General features: G+C 41.6%; 1 protein-coding gene across 1 annotated transcript in view; it reads right to left on the bottom strand.

Moving 5' to 3' along the window:
* Positions 1–25,152, bottom strand: part of LOC137430349 (receptor tyrosine-protein kinase erbB-4-like) — a 724,268-nt gene that overhangs the window by 90,609 nt on the left and 608,507 nt on the right. The window contains exons 18-19 of the mRNA XM_068121152.2: positions 24,671–24,793; positions 5,053–5,151 (exon numbers count right to left, since the gene is read on the bottom strand). Coding sequence (XP_067977253.2) covers positions 5,053–5,151; positions 24,671–24,793 — 222 coding nt within the window. The remainder of the gene's footprint in view (positions 1–5,052; positions 5,152–24,670; positions 24,794–25,152) is intronic.

Genomic DNA, 25,152 nt, shown 5'->3' with positions numbered 1-25,152 from the left:
AGGAAAAAAAAGATAGTATTGAACTGGACGTTGGTGGAAGTGGCAATTGGAAATTTACCAATGGCAATTGGAAGTGGTTGTTGGAAGTGGTTGGTGGAAATTTACGAAGAGGAGACAGACAGGGTATTCCAAATGCAAGTCAAACTTACATCAGCTGTAAAAAAAGAAAAGAACATAAACAGTCATAGCATCATATAAATGTGCCAAATGAAATTGCTTATCACCAGCAGAAGCAACTAGTGTTTGAGTAACTATCGGGGATGCCTCTTCGTGGTGGTTGTACCCCCCAACACAAGTCGGGGACCAAATCTTCCCCATTCTTCCCTGCTGGCCAGATTCATCAGGGCAGAGCGGTCACGGTCAGAGAGCGGATCGGTCCCCATGGACCGGCCCTTTCCCTCTTGTCTCTTTCTCTCTCTCTCTCACTATAACTCTGTCATGGCTCTGACTTCACAAAGGTGGGGGTAACACCATCCTGGATGTGGGGGACTCTGGGTTGCTCCTAGGATATCGATCAGCTGTCACCATGCCACGGGCTTGTTCGAGAGAATTGTCCAGGGCTTTACAACAACAACAACAACAACAACAACAACAACAAACAAATTGGTGTTTCAACTTTATATTGTAATCCAAGTTGGTGCTTTGCCACAAGGAACAACAAATAACATGCAATGCATTTATTTTATCTGAAGAACATGTTGCTTTTCACTTACTTTGAGTATATTACAATCAAAATTTAAGAGCAATTAAAAAATATATATTGTAGAACATTTGATTTCCAGCTTTAAAACAAGATTCTCTGAAAAAATTCACATTTTATCTGGGATGTTCTTATAGAGGATGTGGCATCAATGTGTAAGTGCAGTATCTATCTTCTAGAATGTGTTATATTATTGGAGCAGCTTTAACTTGCAGGCCATAAAGCACAAAAAAATAATATAACAGAATATAGAAATGACATATGAAATGCATACATGGGGCTTATAGCATTAAAGAGTACATCCTCCTAAGCCGATCTGATCAATTTACCAACCGTATGAACGGTGTTCGGAACGGAATCCCTTTGTAACCCAGGAATTCCCTGTACTGTATTTTGTACAAAAATTGCTTTTCACACGACGAGCCAGGTATGAAACGTTTCATTTTCCATCCTCAATAGCTACTCGAATGAGCACATGGTGGGTCATCATTCGAATACAAATGACAGGATGCTGTGCTGTTCGATGAACCAATTAGATTAGACAAGTGATTTAAAATGTATCGATTCACAGACACTCGATAACGTCAATCGATAAATCGATGGCACAGCGCCGATCCAGCAGGATATCCACTTCATGTGTGTACAGTGCACTATGACGTCATTATTTACCACTTTATAATCGGAATCGGAATCAACCTTAATTGGCTGATTTAGCATTCTAAATCAGTAATTGGTTAGAGTCAAATGTCCCTAATTGGCTCAGCACTAATATAATTATAGATATATATATACTGAAACGCAAAAGAAACTTACCACCTTTGAAACCTTTAAATATCAACAATAACACTGCGTGTAGTAAATGTGTGAACTTATTTGTGGACAATAGTGTCATCACTGTCAGACAAAACGGTCACGGATGGTCACTTGAACCTTCAATGGTCACTTGAACCTTCAATGGTCACTTCATAGCACAGCTGTTGAACAGCCGTTTTGACTGTCAGTGATTAGCCAAGGGGTACGGGATGATTTTAATGAGCTGCATGTGATGTCTTGATATTGGCTTTTAAAAGGCCAGTGCAAAATGGGCATTTCAATCAACATGCCACGATTATCAAGGGATCAACGGCAGCGTGCCCTGGGCATGCTGCAAGGCGGACTGAGCTACCGTGAGGTGGCACGTCGCCTTGGCTGTTCACACCAGACGATATCGGCCCTGGTGGACAGAGACACCCTCCACAACTCTGCAGATGACAGACCTCGATCAGGGAGGCCAAGAGTCACCACTGCAAGGGTCAGAAGATAAGCCCATATATATATGGGTCAGAATTTTGAACGAGGTACAAATCCCAAAAAACACACATTGATTGCTTTAAACCTATATAACTTTGTCCCAAATGTTCTGAATTAGTACATTTAGGTGTCATCTTGTAGACCACAATCACGGCTTTCAGAAAATGTATAGTTTTATATACTTTTTAAAAATCAATTATCTACATGTTATAAGCCTCTGAACCTCAAAAAATGGTGAAAAAGGGCATTTTTTTTAGTATTTCGTTACCCTTCAAAGCCATGCATTCATTATAAAAGCCTTTTTCAGATACTTTTCACAGCTGGAATAAAAGTAGATCTATATAACTACTCTACTGAATGTGTTTTTGTGTTACTCATGTCAGTTCCTGAGTCACAGCTCCTCCTCATATAGGATGAAGCAGATGAACCGTAACGTAAGAGATATTTATATAATATATAAGCCCTGTTTTACACATATCAGGGTGTTCCATAGTTCTTCTTTAGGGCGCAACAAACAGCACTTATACGTATGTATTAACTCTGTAAAAATCATTGACCTCCTTTGTTTCTCTGAGACACAACAAGCTTGAGTGTGAATTTAGAAACCATAACGGTCTCTTACGTTACGCACCGGTCATGCTCCCTGTAAGCCAGGTAAGTGCATATCGAAGTGAAATATACCATCAGACCATCACATTAGCTTGAATTCTATGCCATTTCAAAAGATCGGGACGCTCCTGGTGCGTTAAGTACGCAAAACTAGCCGAAACAGCATCTTCGGGAAGAAGAGCGTTCCTCCATAACGTAAGAGACCGAAAACTTGTGGCGTGAAATGCCGACATACGGGTACTTCCTGTTACCCGGCGTTTACATCCGGATATTCAGCGAGTTACTCGCCGCGCGAAACAAGAAGTTTGGCGAAAGTTAGTCGTCGGTCTGGCCGGAGAAATCCAAAAAAAGATCATACGTGAGATCGGCGTTGGACCCCATGGTCTCGTAAGTACTTGTCCAGGATGCCATAGATCCTCAAGACCTGGTTTACTTTGAGATTAATTCGTAGGAACATGTGAAAGTACTTGCCAAAATCGCCGTGAGTCGTTCTCGTTTCATGGCCGTCAATGGCGTGCGAGTTTGTACAGCGTCACGTACGAGACCCGTAAATCGTAACGTACGAGAGGTTTATCGGAACATTAAACAAAGACCCGCAGTCCCGCATAAGCTTTGTACATGTCTTAATTATTGTATTCAACAAGAATATATGTTGTATTTGGTTGTAATGAGCTGTGTTGGATGACTGCCAACTGGTTTTGATGGGTGTCACATCAAGATCTTGCTGTCAGTCCCTCTAAATTTGGTGTCAATTTTCAGTTCATCATTGACTATAGTACTTCATACATGTCCATATTTACAAATATCATATGGAAACAAACGATCCATAGCCTGAGAGTGCTTTGAGTGTATCTATGAGCTGTTTCATGATGTATTTTTGGATTTAGGGGCCTAATATTGTATTTCTCCGATAACGGTCTCTTACGTGATGCCACGATATAAAATCTCTTATGACAGTGTCAATTGTATTGCCATCCGAGTCTTTTCCCATCCGAGGATACCATCCGATATTGCCATCCGATATTGCCATCTCGGTATTGCCATCCGAGTCTTTTCCCATCCGTATTGCCATCCGAGTCTATTGCCATCCGAGTCGAGTTTGAGATGTTTGAGTGGGTATTTAAATAGCTTGAATGCCAAGTAGGAGAAAAAAAGTACACATGACAAGTGGACTGCTATTTTGTATATAAAAAAGGTATGATTAGTACTTTATTGCAAGTTTCGTTTGCTGGAGGAACAATATCCTTCTGATTTTTTATGGTTGTATGGAAATAAATCCATTTTGTTAGTAGCTAGAATGATTTGTTGGCTTGTGGTATTACCATAACGTAAGAGAGATTTATTTCTCAATTGATATTGAGCTATTTTCAAGACACAATCATAGATAACGCGGACGCCCAAACTGCAAATTTTCCAGTTAATTAACACATGTATTGTAGAGTACCTGAGTGCTTTTTGGAGGTTCTATTAAGTATATTTGCAAAATGACAGAAACTTGTCAAGAGTGCAATTTAAAAAACACAGGTTTGGGTGAAAACAACTGAAAAATAGCCAATATTTGTCGGTACATAAACCAGCATCCATTTTGAGTAGGAACTTGAAACTTAAAACACAAGTAGATATATGTCTTGCCTATGTTTGGTACTTTGCTTATATGTTTAAATGCAGAAATGAAGCATTTGTGACGGAATGTTTACAAAGAGACCTTATTTTGGTCTCTTACGTTATGCTAACAAGGAAGGGAAACTTTGACCATGAATAAAAACGGAACCTCTGGACCGATCGGTGTCAGTCTGGCTGCATTTGATAGCCCAGGCTTAGGGCTTTAAGGATATCAAGGTGATTTTTAGCTATTCCAAAAAAATTTTTTTTGACCCCTGGGAGGCCCAAATGTACCTCGTTCAAAATTCCGACCCATATATATATATAAATATATATATATGCGCGCACGCACACACACACACACACACACACACACACACACACACACACACACACACACACACACACACACACACACACACACACAGTGTGCCTGTGCTATGCATGGTTGTGTGGCCATGTTCAAACAGATAATGGGGAAACAGCGAATGCTAAATCCAGAACCAATTCCTGTGCCACCTTCAGTCAAACGTCAAGCATTGACACAGCCAGTTCATTAAGGACTTGGGCAAAAAACGTGCCGAGTCATGGTGAACTGCAAATGGCAAATCCGCGAATGCCATGGGTGGAAACCCTGACATAATTTTAACTCAATCTCTCTATATTTTCCTGATGATCATGCAGCATTTGAGTGGCTACTCATGGTATTGAACATGCAAAATTACTCTTTAAATCCCCAAAGAGGTGCACCAAAGCCCATAGTGTTTCACCAAGTGATATAGTGTGCAAATATTTGAAGAGGAGATCAAGATCGACATCTATGAATGAATGTCAATGCAGATAGCACTCACGTCCAAAAAGTCCTTGTTAGCTTTGGGTGATGTCCCTTCCCGCAAGACCTTAATAGCCACAGGAATCTTCACATCCTCACCTTCTGGAGTCCAGACTCCCTGTGGAAATATAAAATGCAAACATCAAGATAAGTCAGGGTAACAAGTAAAATAATTAGTCGAGAAAGAGCAGAAGTGGTTAAATTTAAAAGGTGGATTAGAGTTTAGATATAACTAACTAGAACGGCACTCTTCGACGTCGATGTCACCGTTCTCAAGTTATCGCGGTAACGAAAACCTATCACGGATGGACGGATAGCCGGACGGACAACCTGAAAACATAATGCCTCCGGCGACTTTGTCGGCGGAGGCATAAAATTAAAACAGAAAAGAAGGACTGCTTCATCTTTCTATCAGGACTATTCATCAATTAAAATATTATGTAAAAAACAGATACCAGGGGTACTCCCCTAAAAATATACAGATATAATAAATCACAAATAATTTTAAAAAGCATGTAGTTTTTAAAACACTCCAAAGGCAATTACCTTATATGTCTTGATTGATGCAAGAAAACAGAAAAACAATTCAATCAACTGCTGTTCCAAAAATTAAAATACCTTTCAGCACCTTGGACAGTCCATTACCAATTACCCATATTTCTGAAATGCTTATATTAATCCAAGTCGATTATAGACATAAAATTCCAGTTTAATTCTCACAACTTTAAAACTTTCAAACACAAGTAAATTGGTTTCAATTCTTCCCACCTCTATTCTAGACTTCCTTGTTTTATAAATTCCACTTTTTGCTTGTGCAATTTCAAAATTCACTGCATCAGTCCCCGTCAACATAAAAATAATGAACACGTTGTAATTAAATGCAATAGAAAGTTTTCGAAAAGGTCTCTTGTGTTCATATAACGAAACTGGTATTCAATCCACATAACGCATGAAAAAGAGTCCACAGAGAGACAACATCATCAACATTCGTTTAAAATGAATTCTGATAACCAGTGAAAAAGATGATTCGTCAGGATTATACGAGTCAGTATTATACTGTTTTCTCTTATCAATCAAAACATGGAAGTTAATTTTCTTGGAACGTTTAAAAAAATATTTTATAACAATGATTATTCAGTCATCCCTCACTCCCTATGCCCTCCTCCTCTCCAACAAGTCACCAGTCCTTTTGGGCCCAAATCTACCATAACAAGCTACCCAGTTGGCAGTTAGATTTCTAGGGGGAATTTGTTTGGTTTGACGGAAACTTGTTTCCTAACATGTAACTTCCGAATATCACAAATAAATTTGACACACATTTTGATATACAGACTGTCAGTCAGTTGCTCATAATTATGTAGAGTGTTTCCTTTTGGAAATATAATGGCAATCAAAACTTTAGAAGAGAAACCTGAAATATTTTACATGAGGGTAAGCCTCAAATTGAGATAACGAGCTTATTCTTTGTTTTTTACTCTGATACAATAAATAACCATACAGAATACTCGGAAAGCTTATCTCACTGATCAAATACATGCCACTCGAGCAAGTGAAGCAGCACTGAATCAACCATCTGCACTGGTTATTAAATCAGACACTATTTGGAATTTTTTCCTTTAAAGAGTGCTCAATAACGGTCTGATCCATCAGAATATCCTTAATCAGAATAATCTATCTATAATTCCAGTAATCTCTGTGTGTGTGTACGTGACCGCTGTTTCTCGACAACCACGGGTCCGATATACTTGAAACTTGCCAGGTATATTGCTGGGGACCCGAGGATGTGCCTTTTCAAGGTTTCATATTAATCGGACAAGTAGTTACCGAGCTATGGCGATTTCTTTACCAAACTCCGCAAGCCGTTCGCTTTGGACCAAACCATTTCATGTAAATAGAGGGGGGGGGGATTGTCACCGTACTCGCAAGCCGTTCGCTTTGGACCAAACCATTTCATGTAAATAGAGGGGGGGGATATAATTTTAGATATATATATAGTACGGGCATGCCCTAGTATATATAATAGGCATAGTATAATAGGCATTCAATGCAGGACAACTTCCCTGTGTGGTGTAAGATCTATCAATTTTGCACATTTAAAAGCATGCCAGACATCAGAATTGTTGGATAAAAATGCAGACAACAGAGACAAATCCATCATATTTGCGAATTTTATCATAAAAACACAATGGATTGGTGATATATCCCCAATAAAGGGAGCAAGGTGAGTACAGCAGCCATTTTATCACTACCAAGTGGAATGCCATCGTTTTACCGATAATGTCGACTGAGCATTGTACTCCACAATGAGTAGACAGAATCAATACAAGTATGCCAAGCATGTTTGAACAAAGGAGAAGGTCACATTTAGGGTGTTAACCTGTCATTGGAACAAAAGAGGGAGACGAGATGGTGATGAAGGTTGATATAGGGTGAAGGGTGATCCCACCCTATGTCAAATTTTGCCACATTCCATCTTCCTATTATGATCCGCTGAAGGGTTCATGCCTGAAACGTCAACTTCTCCTTTCTTCACACCATCATGAGTATACCTCAATTGGCATTCTGTTTATTCTGTTAGTTGTATACCACCTGTTTGCCGATACAAAATGAAAGTAGTCTTTTTGATTACAACTCTTTTTCCACTCTGAAACCACTTTTATATTCCAACAACGGTTGATCAAACACTTGTGAGTCAGTCTTTTTTTTTTTTTTTTTTGTATACAAGATCGAGGCTCGTGTAAGAACCAACATGAATCACAAAAACAAACAAATGGACACACAAAACATACAATAAAGGGAGTGGAAGACAAGATGGGGAGAGAGAGGGAAACACACAAGTACAAAAGCAGAGAACAGGGACATCGGGAGATCTGTGGGAGGGAGAGGGCTTGGGGGGAGGAGGCATTGGAAGGGGGGGGGGGGGGTGGGAGAGGTATAAAACACATGGATACTGCTAGGACTTCCAGGAAAGAAGTCGGTATTTCAAAAAAGTGGATCTGGGGTGAATTAACAGGGGCAGAAAAGATCAAGGTTTTGGATGGAGGAAGATAAGAGATGGCGGTGAACAGCTGTTTTAAAGACCTGGAGGGAGGAGTGGGATTGAAGAGAGTGAGGGAGTTTGTTCCAGAGGCGGGTGAAAAGAGGAATGAAAGAGTGAAGGTGAGCAGAGAGTCTTGATTTTGCCAGTTTCACCATAAGAGGGTTTGCCTGCACATCTTGTGTGACCTGTAGGAATATTTGGGGGACAGAGCACAGACAGAGCTGGGGGAGCAAGGCCAGAGAGGAGTCGGTAGAAGACAGAAAGACCACCAACCTGCCTGTGGTGAGTGAGTGAAAGGCCCTCACAATCAGCTTCATCGTGGGAGATTCCAATGATTCTGAAAGCTTTGGTTTCAATAGCGTGAAGCCGAGCTAGGTGTGAGGCAGGAGGCACCAGCCCAGAGGGGAGAGCAGTATTCCATTGAGCTGCGGATGAAAGCCTTGCATGTGGTGAGGACCTCAGGTGTGCCAAGGAAGGACTTCGCACGACAGAGGATGCCCAGTCAGCAACTAGCTTTGGAACCCAGCGTGGAAATGTGGTTTTCCCAGGAAAGATCATGGCAGATAGTGAGACTCAAAAGCTTCAGTGACAGAACTTCTTGGAGAGGATTGTTGAGAAAGTAGATGGGAGGGTTGTCCAGTCAGTCTTTTCGGAGAGACATCGTAAGAGTGTGAGATTTGTCTGGAATGAAGGACATGTTCCACTTGTTTGACCAGTCTGTGATTTTGTTCAGGTCTGCAGAGAGTGAGGATGCTGCAAACTGCCAATCTGAGGGATGAGGAATGGCGGGGCAGAGAGTGGGGTCATCAGCAAAGAGATGGAGAGGATTTTCCAGAGAGTCGAAGAGAACATTGATGAAGACCAGAAAAAGCAAAAGCCCAGAACACTGTCTTGGGGAACTCCAGCCTGAAGAGGAAGGGGCGATGAGAGAAATCCATTCAGGGCCACACGTCCATGGAAGTCCGTGGAGATTTCCATGGAGATTTCCGTGGATACCATAGGAGGAGAGTTTGGTGAGCAGAGCGGGGTGCCAGACCGTATCGAAGGCACGTGATATGTCAAGGGAGACAGCTCTGATTTCCTGTTTGGCATTGAGCACCTCCATACATTATTGAGACAGCAGAAGCAGCACAGAGCAGAGTGACCTGGTCTGAAACCAAATTGATGATCAGAGATCAAGTGATTGGAGAAGAGGAAGGATTTGATATTCGAAGCAATGATGGATTCCATGACTTTGCTGATCATTGGGAGCAGGCTGATTGGTCTGTAGCTGCAAGGATCTGTTTTTGCACATTTTTTGTGTAAGGAGGTAATGTTGGCTGATTTCCAAACTGATGGCAGATTAACTTGAGCAAAAGAGAGGGTGAAGAGAACAGAGAGAGGGCGTGACAGAGCGGCAGACCAGGATTTTAGGACCCGTGGGCTGACACTGTCTGGTCCAGTTGCAGAATCAGAGTCGAGGTTTGACAGAAACTTCTCCACCTTGTCAGGAAAGAAGGACAGAGTCCAGGAGCAGCTGGGTACGGTGGGTACAGATAGGGACGGGATTTGGACACAAGATTTTGAGGCAAACACAGAGTTGAGGCGTTTGTCTTTGTCACGTGCGGTGTCAACTGTGTAGCCAATTTGAGTTGTGAGGGGATGGAGGGGGAACAAACACCAGAAACAGATTTGACCAGACACCACCACAATTTGGAGGAAGGACACAGGTTTGAGAGTTCAGTCTTGAGAGTCGAGAGATTTTGTTTCCTGAGGGTAGACACACATTTGTTCCAAGCTTGGTGGAAGGAAATGAGATTTCTTTCAGTTGGATTTGCGTTCCAAGAGGCAAAGGCAAGTTGTTTCAGGGCAACTGCCTCACCACAAGGTTCAGTGTACCATGGATGGGAGGAAGGGTATGACGACAGAAGACGAGATGGGATAAATCTGTGCATGAGAGAGAGCAGTTTACTTTGGAAGAATTCCCCGGAAGAGTTGATGTCAGAGGCAGAAGAGATGGGAGACCAGTCCAGATGACTGATGGCTGCTTGAAGACCGTGCCAGTTGGCCTAAGTAAAATGCCAGACTCGCCGATGCTGAGGAGGCTCTCTGAGAAGGGCCAGAGAGATGTCCACTTTAACAAGAACATGGTCAGAAGAACCGAATGGAGCAGAAGAAGAGCAGCAGATATTTGCAGGGAAGTTTGTCATAACCAAGTCTAGAAGAGAAGATGCTCCGTTGACTGAGATCCGGGTCGGGAAATTGACAGATTGTGTCAGTCCCAATGAGTCGCAGAAGTCCTTTGCTGAGATGCCATGGCTGGTGAGAGAGGTACCCACACCCAGCCAGCTGGCATGATGAGAGTTGAAGTCGCCACATATGAGGAAGAGAGAGTTGGGATGAGTGGATAGAAGTTGGTCCATGTTGTCAGACAGCGAAATGTAAATGGAGTCATCACTGTTTGGAGGACGGTACAAAACACATATGAACAAAAGGTAGGAGCGGAGAGGAAGCCATAGCCAGACGTACTCCTGGGGGTGGGGTGGAGAGAGGGCAGTGCAAGGAGAGTGAGGAAGAGAGTTTTTGATAAAGATAGCAACCCCACCACCAGGACAAGGCTCAGGTCTATCATACCTGAGGAGAGAGTAACCAGGAAGAGATATTAAGGAATCAGAGACATCTTGAAGGACAAAAGTTTCTGTAAAGCAGATTACGTCTGGATTGTCAGAAGCAACCTGTATGGAGAGATCCATCAGGTTTGAGTGAAGGCCCCGGATGTTTGAGGTCCATACCGTTAATGAAGAGGGAGGGATAGCATTGGGTGCAGGACAGGACAGGGGAGGGGTAGGGTCAGACGAAGGATGAGAGGGGGAGGTCGGGAGAGCTGTTGATAGTGTGTCAGAGATTACAGAAGAGTTAGGAGAAAGGGAAGGATGAGGAGCACAAAAGGTTTGATGGTGATGGGAAGAGGCACAGTGAGGGTTTGTTTGAGGGGGGGAGGGGCAGAGCAAAGTAGAAGGTTGGAGGAGGTGGAGGTATGAGATAGAAGGGAGACGAAGTGAGAAGGAGGCAGCTTTGAGGAGGAGGGGGAGGGGCGAGAATTGGAGAAAGATGATTGGGGGGAGATTTGAAGGGGAGGGGTTGGTGGGGAGTTTTGAAGGGGAGGAGCGAGGGGGGAGTTTTGAAGGGGAGGGGCAAGGGGGGAAATTTGGAGGGGAGGGGGAAGGGGGGAGAATTGGAGAAAGATGGTTGGGGGGGCGATTTGAAGGGGAGGGTTTGGGGGGGAGTTTTGAAGGGGAGGGGTGAGGGGGGGTTTTGAAGGGTAGGGGAGAGGGGGGAGATTATGAATGGGAGGGGCAAGGGGGGGAATTTGGAGGGGAGGGGGAAGGGGGGAGAATTGAAAGGGAGGGGTGAGGGGGGAGTTTAGAAAGTGGATGATTAATGAAAAACGAACATTTATTACAAACTGGGTTATTGTGATTTTCAAGTCAGAGATCCATTTAAAAACGATAGAGGAGGGGTGGAATGAAGGTGAGTTTAGAGAATGTAGGGAGGAATGACTAAGAGATTGAATTTGTTTTTGAAGTGGGATGAATTGAAGAGGAAATTGAAAAAAGCCTTTTAAAAAGGAAGAAAAGCAGCGTGTTGTAATAAACCACTGAATAAAACACTGCAGAGGAAAGTTTAAACATATTTAAATAATACTTAAACAAAACCGTGAAAAACAATCTGGGAAAAGTCCCTAAGTGAGGACATGGATAAACGGGTTCACGCTAAGTTCACGCTAACACCCTAAGTGAGGACGTGGATTCTACAAATGCTTGCAGGATATATACAGCTTTGATTCTACACCAAAGCGTAGCAGTTGCAAGTTCGTCAGCGCAAATACTTTGAGTATTTGTACAATTCCTTTTCAATGGCATATTCTCTACTATCTCGATATGTATATTTTATTACACTTTGATTTCCAAGAAATACCCTCAAGATATTTGAGGCCTTCAAATTGCCAAATATGCTGGTCCAGAGGAGATGGTGTGACTTTTGCAACTGATCTCCGTTGAAAGACTTGCTCTCAGAGAAGTTTGACCTCCACTGGAGAAACCTTTTAAAACTGACCCAAATTCTGCAGTACATTGGCTATATCTCCAAGGAGTCCTTCAGCAATACGCATATCGTAAGCATTAGCAGATACTTTAACAGAGTGATGTGGCTAAAAATCTCAAACCCTGTTAACCTTCTCCTCAGCTTAATCAGTAACGGCTCAATAGCTAATCCATAAAGACCACCTTATAATGAACAACCCTGTTGAATCACCCTCCCAACCTTTACAGGTGGAATCAGCTCATAATTTACTTCGAACATAAAATAAATTATATCACTTCAAAATAATGTATTAAAAGTAATGTTTTCAGACCTTAGTCGATAGTTCTCCAGAATTCTGAACATATTTAGGTCTAACCAATTGTAGTTATAAGCATATAGAGGTAAGCAATCTAAACATGTATGAAGAAGTAGTCGTGTAATTTTAAATTTCAAAACCTACCTATGTACTCCGAATATTTCTTTAAGAAGCACAGATATTCCCACCTTGTGAGGTTGTCCAGGAAATGTTTTATCTGAAGGCTTTTGTGAACTGGCTGGCTAGGCAAGGTGAGAGATTGAAAGCGACAGGAAGTTGTAATTTGTTCAGGATGCCGGACATAACTCACAAACACTTTGCAAAGGACACAATGGGATCTTTAATGTCCACCCACTAATGCTAGCAGACCAAGTTAAACGACCATCCCAGGAATGACGCACACATATCGATGCATCATATCACCCTGCCTGTGAAACACCGGGATGACAGTTTATAGCTGGGTCGGGATTCAAACCCAGGCTATACAGCTTGGAGGCGAGTGTGGGTACCCTTAGGCCTGGTACACTAACCAGGTACACTAACCCTTACATAGTATGTATTTCTGCTGTACCAAATACTTCCAAGTTACAGGAAACACTTTTACCGGACTCAGTGAGTTCGTGGTAGAGCGTCCTCTCTGGGTCTGGTAGATTGGCGATTGGAGACCCGGCCGACTTAGAACAAACATTTAAAACTAGTACGTGCAGACTAGATGGGCCTAATACCACCTTTAGAGGCCATTTTTCCCGTAAAGCGGGGGTTGGCCTTTTTCGGGCACCGTGGTTGTTGTTGTTTTTTTGTTGGTCCCCTTTTTGAAGCAATGTTTTACGGCCGGATGCCCTTCCTGCCGCCAACCCTGTTTGTCGCCTTTTACGACAAGCAGGGAATTACCAGTGAACTGGTACTCAATTAGCCGACCTCGGAAGGATGACAGGCTGAGTCAACCCCCCTGGCGTTAATTCAGCGATCGACCGGGATTCGAACCCAGGATCCTAGGATCCTAAGCTGGCACCCTAGCCGCTAAACCAACACCACGCTGAGCCCACGCTGCGACGACACAACCGCGGAGCTGTTTCCCACATCCCGCTGAGTCCCTGGCCTAATGGCCTCCTGCATTGAGGTTTCTTGTAAGGGAACTAATAATAAAAAATGGGAGTTATTACCTCCACCACCGAAGGTGGTTGGAAGTTATGTTTTCACCCCTGTCTGTTTGTTACTTGCGAAAATCCAACATTTTTCAAGTACTTGTATATTGGTTGGTCTTGTGCGTTATTCTGTCTGTCTGTCTATGTCAGTCGCCTACAGGTCACAATTTTCAACCGATCTTCAGGAAACTTCACCAAATGGTAGAGTTGGTCATAAGCAAGAAGGCTGTTGTTTTTGGGGTCAAAAGGTCAATAGGTCAACATCAGCCAAAGGTCACAAACTTTGTCAAATTTCTAAAATCGTCAATTTTCATCCGATTAACTTGAAATTTGAAGAGGATTTGCATATCTAGGTGCTGGATTCAACCACCAATTCTTTTTGAGGTCATCAAGGGCCAACAACTTATTTTAAGGACCTCACAAGTATCGTGCGATGCACGACATATTTCTGGTTTATTTATTTGTTTGTTTGTGTTTATTTGTGAACATGATGTCTCAAAAGGTTGTGGACGGATTCAGACGACATTTGACGGAGAGAATGTCAGGTACGTGGTAAGGAAAAAATGATTAGATTTTGGTGAAGATCTGGATCCGGCTCCTATAATTTATTTAAGCGATTCCTCACCATTGAGAGATAGGGCAAAAACTATATGTAGCATGATATTTCAAAAAGTTATGAATGGATTCGGCCGAAACCTGGTGGACAGATTGGTTGTGTGACAAGGACGATTCAATTAGATTTTGCTGAAGATCCGAATACGGATCCAGATATGAGAATTTTTAATTTTTTAAGTGATTCTTCACCATTGACAGATGGGGACAAAAACAATATTTCAAAAAGTTGTGGACCGATTATGACAAAAGTTGGTGGATGAATTGGTTCAGCAACAAGAACAAGCCAATTAGATTTTGGTTGAGGTCCAAATCTTGATCCGGCCTATCATTGGGATAGATACAAAACAAACTGTTCAGCTGGGCTGAGGTATGCGTTCTACCGAGTGCCGTTCTAGTTATAGATATTATTGACTGGAACTTCAGGGAGGGGGTAGGATGACTATGAAAATGAGGTGAAGGCCTCTTACACTTTATACAATTTAGGCCTCTGAAGCATCACAAAGCAACAGTATATTAAACTTCCACTGTGAACACTCTCTCTCTCTCTCTCTCTGAGTTGCAGTTGTCATAATACTCACAATCACCACACTATGATCTGAAGAAAAAAAACATTGTGTTATGTTTGTTTCACATACTCCCTTCGAGAACTTCAATTCCATCCAATCCGATCCAATCTAGCTAATCTTAGAAACATCTGCACACATCTGTGCTGTTTTTTAAAATGGAAATCACCCTAAACAAGGCATAAAGCCACTTTAAGTAAGTGGATAAGGGAAGATTAGAAAAAGATATAGATAAAGCAAAAAAATAAAAATAAAAAAATAAAAATATATATATATATTAATAAAGAACAAATAAGAAAACATCCAAGACACAGGAAGTAGCAGAAGTCAGGTAAAATGTGATTAAACCTCAAAAGAGTGTGAATATTTAACTTCCGTTGAAGGCCAAATTTGCCATATATCCACCAAGGAGTATTTATTAATTAATTATGCCATTGGTTCCTGCGATTCAGGGTACCATTCTGCACTATTCCAGTTCAGACTAGGGTTCAATGTACAAATAAAATCACCACCAATTATTGAATTCTCTGGGAGATTATCCATCACACAACTGTCACTACCATCCACTCCGGATTCACTCGGGCTGTGTCTTATAGTAGTTCGGAGCGGTTTTTCCACTGCCTGATTTCACCTACTCAAATAGGTCCAAAGATTCACCACCCAGCTCTTTTACTTTCATGTTGATCAAAACACATTGCACAAAATTGCTGTCTGCAGAAACCAAATTATAGGCCTGGTCATTCGCTATTTCCACAGCTGCCTTAACAGCACAATTTTGCTCCTCTTGTTCAAACTGAACAGTCTCGATGCCGGGGTTTTGTCATCATCCTATTGTAATTCTCCAAACCTATTCTCCTTATACGACACAGCCATATCTAATCCACTAATAACCATTTCCTCTGTACTTTTTCTGACAACAATCTTGCTTGAATTTGTGTCGATTAACTTTTATTGAAACCATTTTCCCCCTCCTACTTTTGATTCACTAACAATGTTTCACCTTTTGCAAAGGTTTCACTAAAATAAAAAACTGTCGTTTTAACACTATTAATGAGACCAATTTTTAATTGGTCTTCACGTCCTTGTTTGTAGCATACCTGCCTGCCGTAGTGCTTGGGCATTAGCTCGCCTCTCACCAAGCACAGATGTGTGCTTAGTCCAGGGTTGGAGGGGGGGATTCTCCAAATGTGCTATAAATTAATATATGCTGTTAAACAATGTTATCATGACCCTCGCCTGAGGAGAGGGTATTGCATTTGAGTCTGTTTGTTTGTCTGTCCGCATAGAATAAATATGACTTTCTCTGCAACCGTTGGTCCGATTGACAGGAAACTTTCACCATAGGTGCAACTCCACCCGTAGAATTTTTAAATTATAATTATGATGTCAAACATCACGTGGTATGGCCGCCATCTTGGAAAAACCGAAAAATTTTGCACCTCTATATCCCTGAAAGCACTGAATAGAAACAAATGAGACATGGCTCATTTGTAAAGAACTCTCCATGGGGAATAACATATGTTAATGATGATGTCATAGGTGCCTCCATTATGAAGTCATAATTCGACAAGTACAAAACTTCATCCGATCAAGATGAAATTTATTGAGCATCATCTAGGGCTAAATTGGTGGAGAAAAAAATAACGACGACGTTATCAGTCACGTGGTTTGGGTGCCATATTTGTGTCAACACAAAAGCCTTTAAAAACCCACTGAAAACCCACTGAAAACACGTCCTGGCGAGGGTCTGCAATCTCTGATTGGTTTTGTTGTTGTTTTTGTTATTACCTCCACCACCAAAGGTGGATGGGAGGTGATATTTTCACCCCTGTCTGTTTGTTTGTCCGTTTGTCTGTCTGTCCGTTTGTGAACAAGATATCTCTAAAGGTTGTGGACGGATTCAGATGAAATTTGGCATAGATGTAGCGTATGTGACAAGGACTAAATTATTAGATTTTGGTGAAGATCTGGATTCGGATCCGGCTACAAGAAAAGTCTTCACCATTGGGAGATGGGGCCAAAAACGTTACATAGCAGGAAATCTCAAAAGGTTGAGGACGGATTTGGAGGAAACTTGGTGGACCGGTTGGGTGTCTGACAACGACGATTCGATTCGACTTTGGTGAAGATCTGAATATGGATTTGGATACGATATATATACAGACTTGGCATTTAATATGGAATATTTTTTTTGTGGGGGTGAACTTACTTTTCAAGATGTCTTAGAACCAAAAGTTCATTGGAATTATGTTGAAATTATTCTAGATTTTGTTAATGTGACCTTTAAAAGAAACAAAAACCACATTTGACATTTCGAAACAAATAAATTGATCCTTGAAAGTGATGTGAACTGATATCGAACTCAATTCATGGACAGTACTGTGTTAAACATCTGTACGTTTTCCAGAATTATCTCTTTCTTTTGCACATTAGCCAAATTTTTTTTTTTTTAAACAAAAGTTAAATTACGACTGGGATTACGGACAGTAAAATTACAGTTCAGTACTTCGTGTAACCCCCACGAGCATTCAGGAGAGCACGTACACGTTGAGGCATGCAGTTCACGAGATTTGCCAAGGTTTGGACAGGAATCGCTTGCCATGCAGTGACAATAGCCTGTTGCAATTCATGCACAGAGGTCAGCTGCTGGTCCAAGTGGTCGATTTGACGTGTTAATTCTGCCCACAAGTTCTCCAACGGATTCGTATCCGGGGACATGGCAGGCCACTCCATATGCTCCACACCACGGTCAGCAAGAAAGTGTTGGATCATGCGAGCACGATGAGGCCGTGCATTGTCATCTTGGAAGACAAAGTTTCCTCAAAAGGCTGCACGAGCAAATGGAAGCAATGTTTCTTCCAGAATGGCCCTATACTTGAACTGGTTCAGGTTTCCATTCAGAACAACCAGGTCAGTTTTGTCCCCTGCATGAAAAGCAGCCCAAACGGTCACCCCACCACCTCCAGCTTGGACTCTTGGCACTATACAATCTTTGTTGTAGGCTTCATGCACTTGTCTGCGCACTCTGACGCGGCCATCTTGACGATAGACCAGAAATCTAGACTCGTCACTGAAGATCACGTGATTCCAGTGTCCTGGCTGCCATTGACGGTGCTCTCTGGCCCATTGCAATCAGCGCTGGCGGTGTTGTCTGGTCAGGCGTAGCTTTTTCAGGGGACGCCTGGCATGATGGCCTGCTTGAACCAGTCGTTGGTTGACTAGCCTTCTGGATACAGGCACATTTGTCAGTTGCTGCCACTCAGCCCTAAGCCGATTAGCTAACTTGGTACGGCCATTGCGGACTAACGGGTGCAGCTGGCGATCATCCCTCCTTGTGGTTCTGCGGGGACGTCCTGGCCTCAATATTGGAGTAGGGACACCCCTCTGAGCATTTCGTTTCAGGATCTTTGACACCTGACCTTGAGTGATGCCATACTGCCGAGCAATAGCACACTGTTTCATGCCGTAATTTCGTAAAGCCACCACTCCATGACAAACAGCATTGTCGAGTTGACGGACCATCTCCAGAAGAAGCGGCAATAACTTTTGGAGACGTGCAGCAGTTGTTTTCCATTAATACAGAACGCAACAACCCTTGTATACCCGACTGTGAAGCCAATCATCAAATGCACCTGTCTGTACATTTTGCCACACCACCTGTGATATAATCCTGTTGTTGACTTCTTGCTGCGACAGACAATCAGTGACATGGTTCTTTTAACAAATAAATCACCAAAGTGTAAAAGAAACTCACCAGATTGATATACTGAGTTAAGAAAGTAAACCCAAGTCAAGAAAAAAAAAATATTCCATATTAAATGCCAAGTCTGTGTGTTGATATATATATATATATATATATATATTTTTTTTTTTTAAAGCGATTGTTCACCATTGGGAGATGGGGCCAAAAACGATACATAGCAGGATATCTCAAACATTTATGGATGGATTTGGACGAAACTTGTTGGCATCAGCCCACGGGTCCTAAAATCCTGTTCTTCCACTCTTTCACTCCCTCTCTCTGTTCTCTTCACACTCTCTTTTGCTCAAGGTCAACTGCCATCTGCTTCGAAATCAGCCAACATCACTGCTTTGCACAAAAAAGGTGCAAAAACAGATCCTAGCAACTACAGACCAATCAGCCTTCTCCCAATTATCAGCAAAGTCATGGAATCCATCATTGCTTCGGATATGAAATCTTTCCTCTTCTCCAATGGCTTGATCTCTGATCATCAATTTGGTTTCAGACCTGGTCACTCTACTCTGGACATGCTGCTTCTGCTTTCTCAACAATGGATGGAGGTCCTCAATGCCAAACAGGAAATTAGAGCTGTCTCCCTCGACATATCACATACCTTCGATACGGTCTGGCACCCCGCTCTGCTCACCAAACTCTCCTCCTTTGGTATCCATGGAAATCTCCACGCATGGCTGGCAGACTTCCTCTCTCGTCGTAGTCAACGTGTGGCCCTGCATGGGTTTCTCTCATCTCCTCTTCCTGTTCAGACTGGAGTTCCCCAAGGCAGTGTTCTGGGCCCTGTGGTTTTTCTGGTCTTCATCAATGATCTCTCTGACTCTCTTGAAAATCCTCTCTATCTCTTTGCTGATGACTCCACTCTCTGCCGCTCCATTCCTCATCCCTCAGATCGGCAGTCTGCAGCCTCCTCACTCTCTGCAGACCTCGACAAAATCACAGACTGGGCAAACAAGTGGAACATGTCTTTCAATCCTGACAAATCTCACACTCTTATGATGTCTCTACAAAAAGACCGACTGGACAACCCTCCCATCGACTTTCTGAATAATCCTCTCCAAGAAGTTCTGTCCCTCAAGCTTTTGGGTCTCACTATCTGCCATGATCTTTCCTGGGAAAACCACATTTCCAAGCTGGCCTCCAAAGCCAGTCGCCGACTGGGCATCCTCCGTCGTGCGAAGTCCTTCCTTGGCACACCTGAGCTCCTCACCCAATACAAGGCTTTCATCCGCAGCTCAATGGAATACTGCTCTCCCCTCTGGGCTGGTGCTCCTGCCTCACACCTAGCTCGTCTTCACGCTGTTGAAACCAAAGCGTTCAGAATCATTGGAATCTCCCGCGATGACGCTATCTCCGAGGGCCTTTCACTTACTCACCGCAGGCAGGTTGGTGGTCTTTCCGTCTTCTACCGACTCCTCTCCGGCCTTGCTTTTCCAGCTCTCTCTGGGCTCTGTCCCCCAAATATTCCTAGAGGTCGCACAAGATCTGCCTGCAACCCTCTTATGGTTAAACTGCCAAAATCAAGACTCTCTGCTCACCTTCACTCCTTCATTCCTCTTTTCTCCCGCCTCTGGAACAAACTCCCTCACTCTCTTCAATCCCACTCCTCCCTCCAGGTCTTTAAAACGGCTGTTCACCACCATCTCTTATCTTCCCCAATCCAAAACCTTGATCTTTTCTACCCCCGCTAATGTCACCCCAAATCAACTTTTTTGAGGTGACTTTTGTCTTCTTTCCTGGAAGTCCTTGGTGTCCTTGCGTTTTATACCTATCCTGCCTCCCCCCCCAGGCCCTCTCCCTCCCACACATCTCCCGATGTCCCTGCTCTCAAATGTTGTGTTTGTGTGCTTCCTCCCCTTCTCTCCCCATCTTTTCGACCGTTCCCCTTTTTATATACTTTGTTTGCTTGTTTGTTTGATTTGTTTGTTTGATAAATGTTAGCTCTTTCACGAGCCTCGACTCTGCATACAAAAAATAAAAAAAATAAAAAAAATAGGTTGTGTGTGACAAGGAAGAATCGATGCAATTTTGGTGAAGATCCAGATCCGGCTCCAGCTAGTATAATTTTTAAAAGTGATTCTTCACCATTGAGTGATATGGCCAACCAGGCGGAGGTATGCTCTCTACTGAGTGCTTTTCTAGTTTATTTTGTAATTAGAATGCCATGCTGTGGAAGGACCTATTAAACTGCTCTACATACGTTAACATGGCATGCATTTAAAACATCGGAATTCTTCCAGATTATTTGTAGTTAATTAACTTAATCAACTCAGGAGATCATGATGATCATTTTGGTGTATCACATTCCACATCAGAAAGCTCCAGTATAACTTGACAAAAAACATGCCTCCTGCCCCACTTCCATCCCTTCCCCCCTCTCACCTCCTATATACACACACACACACACACACACACACACACACACACACACACACACACACACACACACACACACACACACACACACACACACACACACACACACACACACACATACACACACACACATACACACACACACACACACACACACACACACCTCATCCATTTATAGTAGATAGTTAAAATCATGGTTTTGCTAAAGTAAGTAAAAAAAACTTTAGCAGTCAAAAGACGTGTTGTGAACAACCCACGCTACCAGCTTTATAGAAAAGAAAATGGGCAAGAACTCGCCAAACCAGGCAGGAAGACAAAGACAACATCTAGCTAATTTGTACCAAATGGTAGGATATGGTCTTACTAACAATTATTCAACTTGGTGTTTAACTCCTTCATCTAATGGAAGCACCAGAATAATCCAGTATTTGTCATATTATGAACTGTGGTGTCTGTCTGTGCATTCATCTGTCTCCTGTTTACGGTGGCCATTTCATGCGCTGCATTTGAAAAGCTGCTGATTGGTTATTTTGAATTTATATTTCACTTTTATTGATGCAATAAAGTCAGTCACTTCATAGTCCTTGCCAATAATCTATACAATATAAATAACTATTTTGCCCTCTTTTTCGAAAAATCCAACCTCCGCCGCCCAAATGGTTGCACCATCATTTTGAGGTGGGCTGTATAAGTAACTCAAAACTTAATCTCTGAATGAAACCAAGAGTGCAACACAATTAACCGTTCAAAATTCCATGAAATAATTTAAATTTATAGATTAACTTGAACTTGGCCTGTCACTGGGGATGAGTACTTTTGCTTGGTTGTTATATTCCAAAATAAAAGTCAACAGAAAAATTTTGTGTATGCTTGAGAAAACCTTCTGTGGGGAGGGATGGGGGAGGTGAGTATACTGGCTTAACTTGAACCTACACCAGAATATAGAGGCCAGTAGATTATTAAGCACTAATACATTACCGCTATATTGAAGTGGCAAGATAAACCCCCTCCATCTACTCATTTTCTGTTCAGTGGCATACCTTGGACTCTGGACCATCCCAATCCTTGTTTATTTTTATACTGTCACTCCCAAGGCAGTACGCCAAGTTACGTAATGTCTTCAAATTCCAAAGCGAGTTGGTTTTGAAGAGCAGGAAGTCATTATAGTGAGTGACACATAAACCCTAAATTTTAGTTCAGTTAAATTCAGCTGATGAGGCTCATAAAAATATATAAATATCAACAACAATAATTACCTCTCTTGAATCATTAAATAAGATAGAGATCTCTGCATAAGCAGATATTTTAACCACTTGGTGCCAGAGCATGAACTTCACGACTAGTTAAGAAGAAAGTATACAAAACACCAAAAAGTGGATAGCCCTGCGAAATTGCCTTCACAACCTTTACAAGTGGCGTCAGTTCATTGTTCAATCTAAATAACGAACATGTCATTACACAGCCATAAAAGTATGAGCAAAAATGTTTAAAAACAACAAAGATAATAACCAGAATTAAAAAACTGAATTAGTTGCCCGTTAAAGTAATCCGCCTCATCAAAAAATACTTATAGCAACCAGTATCAGGAAAAGTGTGTTATGCAATTCAAAGAGACAGAGCGAGATAGAGCGATTCATCATCTACATGCAATGCTTTCGAAAGTCCTCTTCCCTTTTACTCATGGCTACACATTATGTTGTACAGTTAGTCAGTTACCACCTCCCACTGATAGGCAGACAGACAGCCCCTGCATCCCTCTCTTTTGATCTGTACTTGATTAGATACTGGTCTAATAAACAGAACATCGGTGGCTCAATGATTGAGTCAGCTTCGGTGGCATAATGGAACATCTACTCTGAATCTGGAAGGTTGGCAGCTTGAACCCCAGCCAAGTCTTCCCAAAGAATTTAACTTGTTTGGGTGCTGTTGACCACGTTTGCAGACTCAGGGGAACGTGCTGTTGGCCACGATCAAAATGTCCACATAGGCCAAAGGTCAACAATTTTGTCATATTTCTAAATCATCAATTTTCATCGATTGACTTGAAATTTGAAGAGTATTTGCATATCAGGTCAGTCAATTCAACACCCAATTTTTTTTGTTCCAAAGGTCAAAAGGTCAACAGAATAAATTTCTAAAATTGTCATTTTTCATCTGATTGACTTGAAATTCGAAGAGGATTTGCATGCCAGCCCACTGAATTCAACCACAAATTATTTTGGGGTAAACATAGGCTAAAAGGTCAACATAGGACAAAGGTCAATAACTTGTGTAATTTCTAAAATCCTCAATTTTCATTTGATTGACTTGAAATTTGAAAAGGATTTGCATATTTGGTCTTTGAATAGAACTGCCAATTATTTTTAAGGTAATATATTATATATATATATATACAAATATTGTATTCAAAGTCGAGGTGTAAGAGCTCACACATAAAACACAAATATATTAACAGAGACACATAAAACATATAATAAAGGGAGTGGGAGACGAGAGGGGGGAAAGAGAGGAAAGCACACAAGCACAACAACAGTGGAGAACAAGGACATCAGTAGATCTGTGGAAGGGAGAGGGCTGGGGGAGGGGGGAATCCGAGTATGTCTATTAATTATATACCGTTTAAATTTTTAAGGATCTCGCAAGTATCGTGTGGTGTTTTAAGGATTACACATCTTTCTTGTTTGTTTGTTTGGCTCCAAAGAATGTGAGTGAGTGAGTGTGTGTATCAACGATAAACTATTGAAATGATAATGAAACATAATAATAATGATAATGATCAATAATAATGGTATGTAATTCTAATGATAATAATAATGGTACACAATGACAATGAAAACAGTAATGATAATGATAATGGTACATAATGATAATGATAATAATAATAACAATGACAATATTGAAAATTATAATGATAACAAAGATAATAATGTTGATAATAAAAATGATAATGTTGATAATGATAATAACGATAACGAAGATAATGATAATGGTGCATGGTAATAATGGTACATGAGTACGTCGATGAATTACATACTATAGGAATGTGAGAATGTATATTAATTAGGTACCATTGGAACATGAGTACAGTACATCTATTAATTATGTATGAATGCAATGTGAGTAAGTCTATTAATTACATACTGTTTAAATGCGAGTTGGACCATGAGTAAGTCTATTAATTATGTATTATTGCACCGTGACTGCATCTATCAATCACGTACGATGGGGATGTACCTTTTAGACCATTAAATGCTTTCGACCCCTTAAGACCCCTTTCCTGTTCGTTCAGTCCCTTGCTGCTTGTGGCCAATTATTTCCCTGGCTACCCCACTCAATTTAACCTTGTTCTTCCATGAGCCTTGCTTTTTTTTCTTCTTTTCTTAATAACGAGACACTTGTAATTCAATTACATGGGCACTGTAGCTGAGAGAGTGTATTTGGATGCCTTCAGGTTTTCAGAGTTGAGAGACCGTATTTATTTCCTCTTAAAAAAAATAATATTCAAAGCCGTTAAATCTGGAGTTTTATTTTGCTATTCGTCCACTATGTATCAAAGAAAACACGTGACTAAGTGGTTGGGTCATTTGTTGGCAATTCTTGATTACATGCAAACATGAGCAGGAAAAAATATAGGGTAAGACAGAATGCAATTTCTACCCCTCTGGCAACAATGGAACCATTGGATGCAATACAGATGGCATTGAAAATAAATGACTTAAGTATGAAGAAGGAAGGATAAGTTAGAGTGGGTGTAGAGCCGCATTACCTTGTGCACAGTCCCAAAGGCACCCGAACCCAGGACAGTCCCACGACGGAGCTCCGTCTCACGCAGGATGTGCAGTTGCGCATGGTTGGGTGCAGCTCCACTTGGGGTCAAAGGTTCTACCAACTGAGAACCATAATCAGAATGAATGTTCAAGCATGAATACAGTCAGTAAAAATTATACCCTCATAATACTTACTCTCACTTTATTTTTTCTCTAATTTGTCTCGCTGACTACATTGCTCGTTTCCACATGAGTATGTATACAATATATATGTAATATATAAACCCTTTCTAACAACTGACCAACTGACTGATATTAATGTTCAGTACCTTTTAGGCGTCGTAGAAAGCTTAAATTTGGTGTGCTGCCGGACATCAAAGCTAATACACCGGGGAAAATCACAGAACCGTCGGAAAGCATCCGAAAATGAAAATTTACATAAAAAAACGAAAACGCATATGTAAAAAAAACAAAAAAAACA

The sequence above is a fragment of the Myxine glutinosa genome, chromosome 6 (assembly GCF_964187855.1).
Source record: "Myxine glutinosa chromosome 6, kmMyxGlut1.1, whole genome shotgun sequence".
NCBI lineage: Eukaryota > Metazoa > Chordata > Myxini > Myxiniformes > Myxinidae > Myxine > Myxine glutinosa.
Note: the sequence above shows the minus strand (reverse complement) of the source record. Positions and strands in the feature narration are given on the sequence as shown.